Source organism: Pieris rapae, chromosome 1 (genome assembly GCF_905147795.1).
Source record: "Pieris rapae chromosome 1, ilPieRapa1.1, whole genome shotgun sequence".
NCBI lineage: Eukaryota > Metazoa > Arthropoda > Insecta > Lepidoptera > Pieridae > Pieris > Pieris rapae.
In genome coordinates, this window is record NC_059509.1 from 11611351 (window position 1) to 11626201 (window position 14851).

The following is a 14851-nucleotide window of genomic DNA, read 5'->3' on the forward strand; positions in this document are numbered from 1 at the left end:
CCGCTGTCACTGAACCCGTATTAAATACTTTTAAATACGAGACGCTTTCAATGTTTACGTGTGGGAGTTAGACCCTTATAAATGACAAAATACTTATAGACGAATTACTCGTAAGTCTAAGACGCCTTGGTTTACAGGTGTGTGAGTGAAGGAATACCGATATCAAGTTACGATTAATTATGAGTGAGTCATTAAATATTTTATTGATTTATGATATATAATACAAAGAGAAGACGATAGCCGTATTCCCACTTTAACACCAAATATTGTATAATTTTTTATTGGCAGCCAAATCAAATTTGAAATTATTTAAAATTAAAACATTTTACAGTTATCAGTTGTTATTAACGCTGCAATATTTGCAGCGTGAATTGTTTTAAACAAAAGGGTTGATTTGATTAAACTCTGATTAGAGAATATGTATAATTAGTTAATTTAATAGCTTTTTACTGATGTACATAAGTTAAGTGTTGAATTTAATATTTACTTTAGGTGCGTGCTTGAAATTGTAGATATAATAAGTATAATTTTTAATACATAACTTTTTTTGTGTAAACATGACCAGCTACTTTAAATTAAAAACCTAAATCTACACTTTTTTTTCAAGACATTAAAACTACAAAATAATCGTAATACACCTAAAAAATTTGCAAATATGTACTTAATTTGTTATAATTCCATATAGAAATATTGGAAGTAAAACCTTATCTGGCGCTTCCTAAAAGTATATTATTATAATAAATATTCCACAACACATTACATATTTAATTATCTTTGATATTAGAAACTTTCTTGAAATGTTTCACTACTATATTGAATTTTTATGATTTTATGTTTATTTTTATTATTTCCGTCGTCAAAGACTGGCAGCTTTCCGATACCTCCCTCCGGCCAAAGCTGGGGCGGCCGCAGAGCGAGAGGTAAATAATATAAGAGTCTTTTCTCCAACTTCGATAATGTTCCTTTTGAAGTACTCTTGCGCTGTGGGTTTCAAGTGCACAGGCGCTAGTTAAAGACTTGAGTTGGCGATAATACCGATCGCTCAACGAATAAGTATCGCAGAGATAGTAGTATACAGATAGTAAATGTTGCCATCGTTAAAGTTACACTGCCACAGGGGTATAAAAAAATTAAATTTGTTTTAATTATTTTTGAAGAAAATTGTAAATTTTGATTATTTTAATCTAAATTTTTTTTTAAATAATTCAAAAATTACAATATGCAAATAATAATATTTTATTTACAGATTAAACTTGACTTGACAAACTCGCTGAACTGAAAAATATGACAAAGAAGAGCCCCCTAAGAATATATGAATATGTATGTGTTTATACCCAATGAACATTGCTTGAAGACAGTGACGCGCCGACCTTGTCTGCGAACTTGCGAAGTACACACACAGGCGCCTACTCAATAAGGACGCCGCCACCGAATTAATATTTGTTACACATATACAACATTATTTGTAGGTATCGATAAGTATGTAGGTGCAATAGAATATAGACGCAAATTTAAATAATAAAACTGTTGGTGCATGGCGCCTGAATATATTTAGGTAGCAACTACGCAGCAAATATGACAACAAACGGAACGAGGCGTTTTTTTTAAAAATACATTGTCATTCTGATATCACTTGTCCGGTCAATAGCCATTTGAAATAACAAAACCCCGGAGAGCCAATTGGTGGAGGGCTTATAAATAAAGTTTCAAAATCACCATCAATCCTATCGGTTATTCGGGGTTAAAGGTGAAAATTAGAGTTTTTTTAAATTTTCTCGAATAGAACGGTGAAGTTTATCAAAAAAACATTTCAAGTTTAAGCTGTAGATCTTAATGTTCTCTACAAAATTGGTATTCACAATTTTTTTCCTAAGAGTTACCATTTTGAGATATCGACTCTAAGAGTCACATTATACATGTTATGTACATATAAGCCACGTATATACATAACCTGATTATATATATAAGACAAGTATAAATACCTATTTGTGTCCCTTTTATATATATTATATTTTTTGCCGGCTACAGTGAATCGACAAAAATATTAAATTTAAAGATCCAGATCAACTACAAAACCATCATCGAGTTCCGAGATTACATCAAATTTTGACCTTTGACCTTTAATAACTTGACCGGAGTACGGTTGTTCATGAAAAAATAATTCTCTATATTACAATCTTTTTTTCAAATAAATAAATAATTTCAATATTCACTTTATCCTGAATTAACAAAAACATATATTTCGCTTATTGTACACGTCTGCCAAGATAATATTTACGTTAGTCGTTTAATTTAACTTTGTTTTGTCTTTAATTTAAGATGAAGCCGCCGCAGCTACGTTCTGGAGAACATTTTTAGGTAAAAATTAACAAATTTAAAAAAGAAACTTCGATTTCGAGATTCGTAAAAAATGAGGTGTTCCTAGGTTTCACACGCAGCCTCTGCCGGGGTTTGGTGCGGGCCTGCATGAAGACATCTCGTCCTATCTTTATGTCGTCATCCAACTAAATAAATAGTGTTACAAGATAATATTTAAATAGCTATAATTTACACATTATACATTTGAAAAATACCTTATACTTCTTTGTAAATTAATTATTACTAAGGTAAAAGCCCCTATAGACCATAAACCAGTATTTGATCACTCTCTGTATTTTTATATCTATATTTACACTGCCTGCACAATGTATACGTGCTAATGATAATATAAATAAATAAAAACCTGCGTTTACTGCACAAGACGCTATTCGACAGAATTTCCATATTAAGTTCTAATATGTAACTACTAATACCTAAACAAATACATCAACGAATAGCGTGTATTTTTTTTCGATCTCCCTTACTGTCTCTCTTAATCTTTCTCCCTACAGCCCCCCCCCCCTCGCTCCACAGTACTGTGTGTGATGCGATGTTTGCTCTATCTCATTCTCGATCTTTCTCACTTGCTTGCTCCATGGCTATTTGCTTCAAGCTACCTTCGGCAATTCTCACTCTCTTTCTCAATCTCTAAACCGCTAACTCCCTTTTCTTCGACAAAAACGATGCACATTTTCGAGACGCTTATATTATTATTACGTTTATTCCGTAAAAATTTTACCTCATGCTCCTAAAAAAATTTCATTGCAAAAATACTAATTGTTACTAATTATAACTAACGCCTAACTGTCAATAAATGTCGTGTTACAGATTAGCTGTGTGAATTGTGTCGTAAAGCAGATCTATAGCAAATTATAAACTCGTTTTAGTTAAAATACATAAATTTTGTTGTTACCTATTAACTAATACTGCGATACAAAAAGCTTAAGTACTTAGGTACACTGTTTTGTTTACCTATAGAACTTTGTTAAGTATCAACATATAGGAAAGAGCGTTCATCCCTAACACAGGTTCTAGAACTTAAAAGGGATGTACTAAAATAAAAACTCTTGTTTAAAAAAAAAGCAAACATTTTCGCTTCATTGCACAATCGCTTATTCTGTCATAGTATAATGGCTAAACGGTCCAATTCAGGTTCTGACCCGAGCTCATGGTACGAATACTATGAAATCTGATTACGGCTGACCGCTGAGGTCACGTAGAAAATAAACTGGGTGGTTTAGCATCCAATGATGCTGTGGTATGAATGAGCGATGCAGTTTAATTGTAGATCGTCATTCGGCTCGTAACAAGAGCTCATTAAGCCCCCTGCGCACAGTTGTGAGTGCACAACTGTGCGCAATTGATCCTAAACACAAGAGAAGACAGTGGTCTTCTCTTGTGTTTAGTTTCAATTACAATGAGCTGCCATAGCCGAGAAGGTTATTAACCACAAATATAATTTCAGAGAGAATTTATTCCGAACGTATAAACTTTTATCAGCACTTAGCCTAATCATGCTGATTAAAAAGTAAACAGACAGAGGTGGTGCTGTTTACACAGTCAACAAAATATCCCTAGTCATACCGAATATGAATTCACATGCAGATACTGCCCCTGTGCTACGAAGCATGATAAGCTATTTTTTTATCGCATTTCGCTCGGACCATTAAACAAATTTATACTACTAATGCTGTGGCACATTTTTATAGGAAATACGTTGTATCATCCTGCGTTAAATTTTTCTTTCATACTTTTGACTGACTCAGTACTCTGTTAGAATATATTTAATGTTTTTTTATCGTGATACACCTATTGTAAACAATTATTAAGCAATGTTTTAAACTATTGCGTCGTCGATAATTTAATATTTTTATATGTAAAGGAAAAGGCCAAGACTAAAACAAATTATTCCATAAAAATGTTTAATATATCTTTACAATATTTTCGTAGTTAAAAATCTTGCAGAACGCGCGTTATTGAGCGAGCGGTGGGTGGTGAAATGCAGAGCCGGATTAAGCCAGCACGGGGCCTTTATCAAATTCTATCAAGGGACCCGTCTCATGTTTAGGGTATAATTTATTATACTTTAAACTTGAGAAGTTTTGTTTTAACAAAATCGTTACAATTTTTTTTATTTAATATCGGCACATATAGAGATAACAACACTGTTAATAAAAATTATTTACGCAAATCATGTTCTATATTCAACAAAGTGTCACGTTAAATTTTAATAAGTAGATATTTTACAAACTTTTGATGAATGTCTGATGTCTTAATCATTCATTCTTATATAAAAATAAAAATCTGAAAGGTAGCATAGGATGCTAGCATAAATATATCAATAATAAATTAATATTAGAACATTACAGTAAAAAATTGTAAAATACCTACTTATTTTTACGATTTAACGTGACGAAATCGAGTTTTAGATTTTTAAGTGAAAGTGAGGCAAGATTGCGTTTATATGTAAATTAATATGTTTTAATTACGTTATGTACCCGACACTGGACCGCGGGGCCCCCATATTTGCGGAGCCTTTGCTACTCTGCTACGTGGTAAATCCGGCACTGGGGAAATGCGTTGATATGATAAGAAATGAAGGACATTAATGGTAAGATTAGACATCAAAACTAGGTCAATAGTGAGTCACTTCGTGTCTCGACTTTACCTCTTACCCTCTAGGATCCAGCGCCAAAAGTTAATGTTACAAAGAGTGTAACAAATTTTAACATATATTATAAATACATTTTGTCGTAATTCTTTTACCAATTATATTCAGTACCATAATATGAGATATTGAAATCCTGAAAGTAGTTTAAACCTTTAAAACATTAATACATTGTCGATTGTGTACCTACAATAATTCTGGAATTTACCTCCGTAGTGAGTGAATCCTCTTTTGTGAGGCAAATATTTATGATAGATGTATATGGGTTATTTTGTTTCTCTTTATGTATGCAATAGTATTATTTCATCTACATTTTTTTTCTACGTATGCTACATGATAATATAAAAGAAACCCATTTTTGTAGCGATTTTTGAAATCTCAATTTTTATTACCAATATTGCTGTTCGTTAAAACTTCAATGTTTATTTACCTTGATATGTAATTAATCTCTTTCATCTCATGCCTAAAAACAAAAGTAGATTGATGTCAGTTATTTTTTATTAGTATCTATGCCATTTCCTTCGCGATTTACTAAAATCGGTTGAGCCGTTATAAGAGTAAAAAAATACAAAATATCACACATAAATTTATTTTATCAAGTTTAGAGACACAGAATTCATAAGAAGTCGAAAATAACCAACGAAATATGTATATAAAAAGGGTATAATAATTTGTGAGTCCAGTTACATTATTAAATAATATATTCTTTATTATATATATATATATATCCAAAATAATATATAGGAAGACGATTTGTTAATTTAATATTTTTTTGCACTACGTATTTGTCACAATACCAAGTGAATCTGTTGTATTCATTTGACGTTTTTTAACTGTTCTATTTTGAATCTGTGGCGCAATATTACCTCAATAACAATCTAAAGTATTCACTTCACTATTTACTTCGTAAATGCCTAACATATCGTCCATCACAGACGACAGGCTTCGTATACCTTCTGTCCAGTTTTTCTTACGCTCTATAGTTTCTTTAAAATTATTACTCTTCATAAAGACTACAAAAGTATATGGCGTCGCGAATTTGGTAAACTTTTTTTTATTTGCAGTATTTTCCTTTAAATTCAGTTGTCGTTGATAGATATTCGTCAGCAAATTCATATCGTCAGAGTTTAATATGTCTTGTATGACATCTTCAGACGTCATAAAATTAGCAGTATCCATTTTTTCCTCCGCCATTCCGTTGTCTTCAACGGTTAAAATTTCACTGATTTTCGGATCGTTTTCACTTGGTCGCAGAAATCCAGGTACCCTGTGTTTTTCGAGGATTTTTAATAATTCATTAGCAATCGATAATGCTAATTCCATGACTTCTACTTCAGATTCTTCGAATAAGAGTTTTACTAGAATTGATAAGCAACCAATAGATGCTAGCTCGTCTAATATTTTGAGCAATCTCTTTTGAATTTCTTTGTCCGTCAGTGTGACAATCTTCCTGGATTCAATTGAGAAGGTGACCGGAGGAAAAGTGCCATCCAACATTCCTTGATCTGCAAGTAACGACTGAATGACGACCCGCCAAAATTTCAATGCCCTAATTTGAACTTCCCAATGAAAGTCATTGAGGGAGGCATTAAGAAATTTATCATACATTGCTGATTTCATGGAAGAGTTCAGTTTTAGGTTTTGGTACATTTCACATAGCACGTTGAGCGCTTCTTTTCGTACAATGCCTTCAGGATTTGTGCAGAGGTCCGCCATCAGCTCCTGATAAAATAAATAATTATTTATCATTTAACAATTCAAAATAGTTATATAGCAATATCTACAAACTGTTAATATTTATGTTTTTGTGGTTCAAGCATCGCAGACGAGCAAACGAATAACAATCGTGTATATTTAAGTACTACACTGATAAACAATATGCTAAAAAACTATATATTTGAGGGTCGTTCCGTATTTACATTATGATAAATCCACTTTTATTTATTTATTCACACTTGTTGCATTAATAGTACATATTATACTATCAAATAAAAAAAAACTATTAGGGAGGCAACTGGTGACATATCGCTAGCTGAGGTAAAGAAAAATAAATTACTAAGGGTACAAGAACTGCATAACTCAATTTAAAATAATAAATAGAATGTAACCTATATCTATAAAAAAATCAAAGCTTAAAGCTAATCTTAAGAGCCACAGTGAATCACCTTTAACACTCTGAATGTCAAGGCCGTTGACAATGAGTCTATTTGACTCTTGAAATAAAGTTAAAGCTTCCGATGACAATGACCTGGCTCTAGAAAGCATCAAATTTGAGACCAAATACTTAGCTACAATTAATAATAATGAGATTCTCATTCGTCGCCGCATCGCCAGAGGAAGTTTATCAAGTATTCAGTGAACATAAATCTGATAGTCAGGAGAGAAACCTTTATTCTTTTAAAGGTTTCTCTCCTGACTTACTGTTATGTGACGAAATGCGCACTGTCAGGGAGTTAATGAAGATATCAAATAAAAAAGGAGTGAGTATACATCCCTGTGGAACACCAATATATACAACTGATTTTTTGATTTCATTTTTTTCGATACGCTGGCCACGACCGCAATGCTAGCTATTAAATCAATCAATTTATAGTTATCCGTATACTTTCATTTGACACACGAAGCATAATCGCTAATACCTATGCATTACTTTGTCAGTAGTAAAGAAAAATACAAAAGTACGATAAGATGCGGTGTCGGTGGATTTCGTAACCCCCACAACACTCGTATTGGCTCGTTATGTGTACGAGTAACCTATGACCTAACACGTACGCCAAAGAATCATTTTATCGAGATAGTATGAGGTATAAAATGACTGCTAATAATAAAAATGCTAGTTAATAAAGCAGAAACGCATTCCACGTTTGAAGCAATAAGGTGAATTAATAAAAAATGTAAATTTGGTTCGTAAAGTAAAATGTACCCAAGGAATCTTTTTATTTGTTCTTATATTATTACTTGTGTGTGTAACCCACTGATAGTGAATTTATCGGCACCGACCAAATGGCATTCAAGATCAAACTTATAACCTTACAAAATAAATTCTAGACTCTGAAATGGATGTATTCCCTAAAAGGCCGTTACCCAATGTCAAAAGCTCATAAGCATTCAAAGAATCATTGGAAGTTTTATTTAATTTAGTTCCATATTCTTTTACGCACGTGTATTTAAACCCAAAAATATTCAAACTGCACATTGATTTCATTGTAAAGAGTTGTGTATGATTTGCACCCGAATACGAATAATTTCTCAGTACCTACAGAAAAATGTAATTTTTAACCTCATCTCCGCTTTAAGCCTTGGAAATAGTTAATTTTCCGAGTTACGCAGAAAATTCTTAAGCCAATAGCTAATAACTGTTTCCTATAACGCGTGGCTCAGACAGCCCGTAGCCATAGCCATATTACGCTATAGTTCACAGCTATTTCTATCGCTTCGGTACATCTAAAACTCTTACACCTCGAAACTGTTATCTTACGTTGATAAGATGATTTCTCTTGTGTGGGCCGGGCCTCAGATTTCTGGATCTGTTACGTGATAATTTCTTTTTTTCAAGAGGCAAGTTGATCATTAGCCTTCTGTGCGTCGTCTTTTTGGGTCCAAGGCTATGTCGATTTCCTCACAATGTTTACATCGAGCTAGTGTTAAATGATCATATTATAATTAAAGTCCCTTTGTGCACGACCAGTTTTCTGGGTCTACGACTTCAGGGATAAAAGACGTAAGAAAATATAAACATTTACAAAATTATAGCAATCTTCGGATTAATTCGGAATTTTCTAAATAAATTTTAACAAACGATAGAAATTATAATTATACTTAAATTAAGTCAAACTAACATTGATTTATATTATATTTGCATTTATATAATTTTCATACAGTATATTTTAAACAAGCTATATACATGACAATATCGTGTTATTGCAATTACTGAATGCATCGTAACCAAAAAAGTGTATACAAAAACGTCTTGTTGGCTTAATGAACACATTTAAGTGCTAACAAACTTTCCAATCTTTCAAAATTGATAGGTATAATTTTAGTAGATAGTTAGTAGTGTATAGTTTATATATTTAATTATATTTTAAACTCGTTAAATTTTAGCTAGTCTACTATGAAAAATGATTGACTATCTGGTCTATGATGTTTTTGTACACTTCTATGCTCTATAATCAAAGCTTCATAACTCTACTGGATTTTCAAATATAAGAGAAAAGTGATTTATTAAATCGTATCTGATTTTTGTATTTCCGAGATTCCAATTGAAGACCAACATTAAAAACATTCCGGTACTTACCACCTCCAGTTGAGATGGAATTTGTGACAATTCAAAACAATCAAAAACTTCAATAGTAACCTTGTATAATTCACACAATACAATAATATCATGGCCGTCAACTATGTGCCCTTAATTTTGAAGTTATACTTCTTTTGGTGCGTTAGGAAAAATGATGAGAGTAATTTTTTTAAACACCGTCACAAAAACCGGACACCTTCATGTTAGCTATAGTCAACATTTTAGATTTTTCTTGTGATATTTAAATAAACTTTAATTAACTAGATAATGCGTTATAATAAAACTTTCAATGTATTAAATATATTTTTTTGTATTATTAGTGTCGTTTTCTCTACAAACGTACAATACAATTTTGAAAAGACTTTTATCTTACGCCAAAGAAATATAACTTCAAACGCGGGTACATAACACGCATGTCTTTTATATAATAATTGCTAATTGTGTGTAGTTGTGTAGTTTGACTTGTGTGGTTGAAAACTTTGTTTTCAGCCAAAACTACACACATAGTATATGCGGCATACTACAGAGTCATTAATAGTAATTTTATCAGAACTTTATCTTTTGCGAAATATTGCGAAATTTACCTGAACATTTGGATATTCGGATATGACTTGATCCCACAGCAGGCCGACCTTCGTTGCAGCAGCCACACATTGCAGAGCCGAAACTTTAACATAAGACTCAGGATCATTGATTGCCATCGATACGGCGACATTGATCAGCTTATGAGACAGAATTTGCTTTTGGAATGGTGGGAATTCTGTAAAAAATTGACTGTTTAATTATTAACCAAGTATCTTCAATACGTGCTAAAAACTTTATACTCGCTGCCTTATTAGTTTGTATATAAATATCAGTTTTTTAGTTTAATCGTTGCAACATACAAATCTTATCTCTATAGTTATATCAGCGTAAACTTATTCTCGTTGCTTCTCAACAATTTTTATCATTTTTCTTTACATTAGGATCTCTTAGTTAGCTCGTAAACGCATAAATATCTTGCTATGTGAGATGGCATTATAACTCCATTACACGATTAACTGTTATATATAATTTATTTTACGTGGCATAAAGTATTGCTTGATAAACTAAAATTTTAACTCATCTTAAAATAAATATTAATTTTATTGATATTAAATTGCATTTCTAGGACAATGTCTGTAGAATCTTCTTTCCTAACATGTCCCCGGAAATGTGGGAATATGAGTGATCGCTATCTTAAATAATTTTATTACGTAGATTTTAAATCGGAACTTCTTAGGCCAACTAGCAATGCGTGTGTCGAATCATAATCTACTACTTATCAATTGATAATATCGTATATTTCATTTCATAATCCACTCTGATTACTAATATTTATTTTAATAATTAATAAAATACAATAACAGCTTCTTACGGAAGATTCTCAAATAAATAATGCTATTTAAATGTGTGGAAGATGGATGTTCACAGTTAAAATCTTATTATTATTAAGAATGCCGAATCCAACATCGGATACAGATTTTTTTTTTACAGAACAGGGGGCAAACGGCAGGACGCTCACTTAATGTTAGGTAAGTGTTACAGCCGCCAATACTCAATTCCAGGAGTGTTCATAGGCTCGCAAGTGCGTTGCCGGCCTTTTAAGAAATGGTACTCTCTAATTTAGACTTCCTTCCCCGCATGACGAATATTATATTAATATTATATTATATATATAGGATACGAATATTATAATATTGGCTTGGAAGAGTTGGATAGTTTATATTAACAGATAGTATCTAAAAGGAAGGATAGTAAAAAAAAATCCAATAACAATTCCTGCCATCCAACGTTTTAGCGTAACCATACTTACTGATATACGAGAATTCAGAACAGACAAGAAGGAGTTCCAGAGCTGTATCCCTTATCTCCCAGACACGGTCGTGCATTTTCGCGTAGATCAGCATTCCGATTTCATGCAGGCCAGAACCAGGCTTTGTGTCAACTAGGAGACACAGATTTGGAGTCAGGGACTTCTTTATTGTAGTTAAGATCACATTCAGAGCTGTCACTACAAACTAAAAAATCATCAAAATCGAAGTTTTTCAATCTTTGTTTATATTAATAGCAGTATACGTTATAGATTGGAAAAGTGTTGCCCTGGTGACTTTAGAAGTCTAACATCCCTGAGGTTGTAGGTTCGATTCCTAATTGTGCATTAATGGACTGTCTTTCCATGTGCGCATTTAACATTCACTAGGAACTAAGGAAAACATCGTCAGGAAACCGGCTAGTTTTAAACCCAAACAGTCGACGTCTTGTGTCAGGCGCAGGCTGATCACCTAATTGCCTACTACATTGACAAATGACCTTGAAACAGATTCAGAAATCTGCCCAGAACTTAAAAGGTTAGGTTAGGATTTATTTAAATTTCATTTATTTATAAATAATTGGTGAAAACCAGCAATAATAATTGTAAAAGAACATGTCTCTATACATCAACTTACTTTACAACTCAAATTAGGCCTCTTTAACACATTGTACACAACTGCATTCAAACATATCACTTCTAAACTATCCTGCCAATTTATATTGTAGTTCTGAATAAGGCACAATAAGGTATCAAGGACATGTGCCATTATTGATATTTTGTCTCCTTCATCTCCGAAGCAATTATTTTTTCTTGACAAACCTTCGTCGTCAAATGGCTCAAACTCTTTTATAACATAGTACATAGCTTGGAATATTATATTTGCTTGTACATTATTTAAATTATTTTTAAGGAATGTTAATCTCTTTACACTAAGTAATGTTACTTGCAGTACATCTAGTTGCAGCATCATGTCTCGAACTGCATAAGCAGCTCGGGCTGTATGCTCACATGTTGATTTCATTATGGTATTAATATACAAGTCAACTTCACCTTCATTCACATCCACAGATTGATTTTTGCCCAGTGTAACATACACCAATGGAGGCACAAGGCTCACTATAAGCAACCATTTTTGCATTTCCACATGATGCGGATTATCCCATTTTATGGGTTCTTCATTCCAAACCTTTCCCCAAATCAAGTTACTTGCATTACAATAATCAAATAGTAACTTTGGGGAGTGCTTTTGTATTAATCTATGTACTGTATTAAAATGAGTGACAGCTAATTCAACAAAATTTTCTCTTAGACATTTGATACCAGATGGATCAGCTTTTACTATGAAAAATTTGCTGATAGCTGACCAGAACAGAAATTTTGTTGTAAGCAACCATATATCCTCTCGCCTCAATCTTTCTAACATGATATAACAATAAGTCTCTATTTGAAACTCTCGCAGTAAGAAATGTGTGACACAGTTTGGGGATTTAATTTCTTTTTCATTGCTTACAATTGTGAGCAACATTTGCAACATCGGCTCATAAATTTTACACAATTCATCCTCTTCTTCACTTGTAATTGATTGTTTTTGAACTAAATCAACTTCCAGTGCAGGTTTCATTATAAAAGCTAGAACACATCTTACATTAGTATCATCACCAAAATTCTTCATTTTCCATATAAATTTTGAAACAAATTTATAAGTCTGTCTCACTAAAAAAACAGTTTTTTTTTCATTACAGAGTGTTAGGATTTTTTGCCATGAATTAGTTTCCAGTAACCAATGAACTCCGGAATTGTGATTTAAAAGTGATAAGGCTACTTCCATATTTGCTACTCTCAAACTTATAGGCATGTCTGGAGAGTTAATCAGTTCAAAGGCTTTAACCAAATCATCTCCCTTTTTAGCACTAAATTTTGCAAAGTTAACTTCATTACTTGTAATAAAAGCAAGCAATCTTACAAGAAACACTTTTACTGTGTCATGGTAATTGTCTGTCCGGTATAATGCTGCCATTATCATATCTGCCAACATTGGCAAAGATTTTAAGTATTGCACATCTAAAACAAAACAGGAGCTTTAAACACACTTTGATTTATCTATTGACTACATAGTAAAACAAGCATTATAATTCTGTAAAAGTTTTTTATTGTATTTCTAATAACGCTTAATAAATTGTGCAGCAACATATTTTATACAAGGACTAGTTTAGTAAAAAGCACTAAGCATTAATGACAAAATGTTTATATCGCAACTTCTATAAATAAAACTGATACTTTAAGTACTTAACCTAATTAAAGTGTTTACTTTATTTAGTAAATGTTGTATTTTTTATCAAATGATCATTTTGCAATAGCTATTTACATTATTATATATTTAATTAAATTAAGCTGGTCAGTATATTTTTAAGGTAAAGCAGTGAGTTGATTTCATTCTTACCTGGGTCACAGGAATTTAATTTAGTGAAAAAACAATCAGCATAGTGGTGCTCCATAATATAATCAGGTTGAGCAATTCTCTCAAATAAAAGTTTTAATTTGGTAACTATTTCTGCACTCTCCATAGTTATTTTATATCAACACTTTCACTTTGATAAACAAAATCCACCCATAACGTTAATTTTTTAAACAAATCTCAAGTTTTTAAATATTTTGCTAAATCGTTTACAAAAATAATTTCATCTCAAGATTGCCAGTAACTTTTTCTGAAATATGAATAATAATATATTTAAAATCAAGAAACTCCTTAAATGTTTAACAAGCTTTCTCTAAAGTAAAACTAATTATATATCATTTTTTAAAATAAACAGTAACAATGATATCGGCTCCTACGCACAACACAATATACGAACGTTACACTTCGAATGTCAAGTGAAAACTGAAAACTGATTTGAGAATTAGAAATTAGAATATCAAAATATTCGTTCAAATCAGATGGTGACATTAGTGTTTACTCAAATGTCTGCTGTCACTGGATAAATGACAGTAGACCGGTACGAGTAAAAACAGAGTATGACGTAGTTAATACAAATAAATTATTATAAACTAATACAATTTATTTGTATTACAATGTTCGCATAATATTTATATGATATATAGAAATGGTCAGCATATGATAGTTGATATGATATGTATGAACATAAAGTATATGTCTGGTTTATTATCTTTATATCCATACAAGAGGACTGCGACACAATATTTTTTGATAGACACGAATGCGCAAGACGGCGACAAGTAGATAACGCCTGTGACTTGATCTCACGCCCAAGGGACGGTCTCAAACGTGAAAAGAGACAACTTTACTATAACTTGGACTTTGTTTTTTTTCCTTTTCTCCTTGTTGTTTAAAACGTTTCTTGTTCTTACTTAACTCACTAAATTTTACACTAAAAATGCTGTCTTTAAAGTCTAGCCGTTTTAAAGATATTTAGACTAAGGCCTAAATTTCATTGAATCGTGTACCGCAAATTGTACTATCAGTAGTTATTTTTACCTGCCATGATTCAGTTTTATCCCTGTCTCAGGGTTTTGACCAAATCGGCGGGATTGACGAATTCCTGTAAATCTGTGACGTTATCTTGAGTGAAAAGTATTATGCAAAATATTCCTACTAAAAACTATAGGTTAATTAACACAAGGAAAGAAGGAATATCTATCATAGTTATTATAGGTAATAGGAAAACTCAACTACTTA

General features: G+C 32.0%; 1 protein-coding gene across 1 annotated transcript; it reads right to left on the bottom strand.

Moving 5' to 3' along the window:
* Window positions 1-5598: 5598 nt before the first annotated feature.
* LOC110993056 lies at window positions 5599-14036 on the bottom strand. The gene is made up of 6 exons (XM_022259138.2): window positions 13994-14036; window positions 13598-13862; window positions 11792-13218; window positions 11158-11362; window positions 9908-10083; window positions 5599-6748 (listed from the first exon to the last, which is right to left on the bottom strand). The coding sequence occupies exons 2-6, from the start codon at window positions 13719-13721 to the stop codon at window positions 5894-5896; spliced, it is 2787 nt and encodes a 928-aa protein (XP_022114830.2). The 5' UTR covers window positions 13722-13862; window positions 13994-14036; the 3' UTR covers window positions 5599-5893.
* Between the last annotated feature and the right edge of the window lie 815 nt (window positions 14037-14851).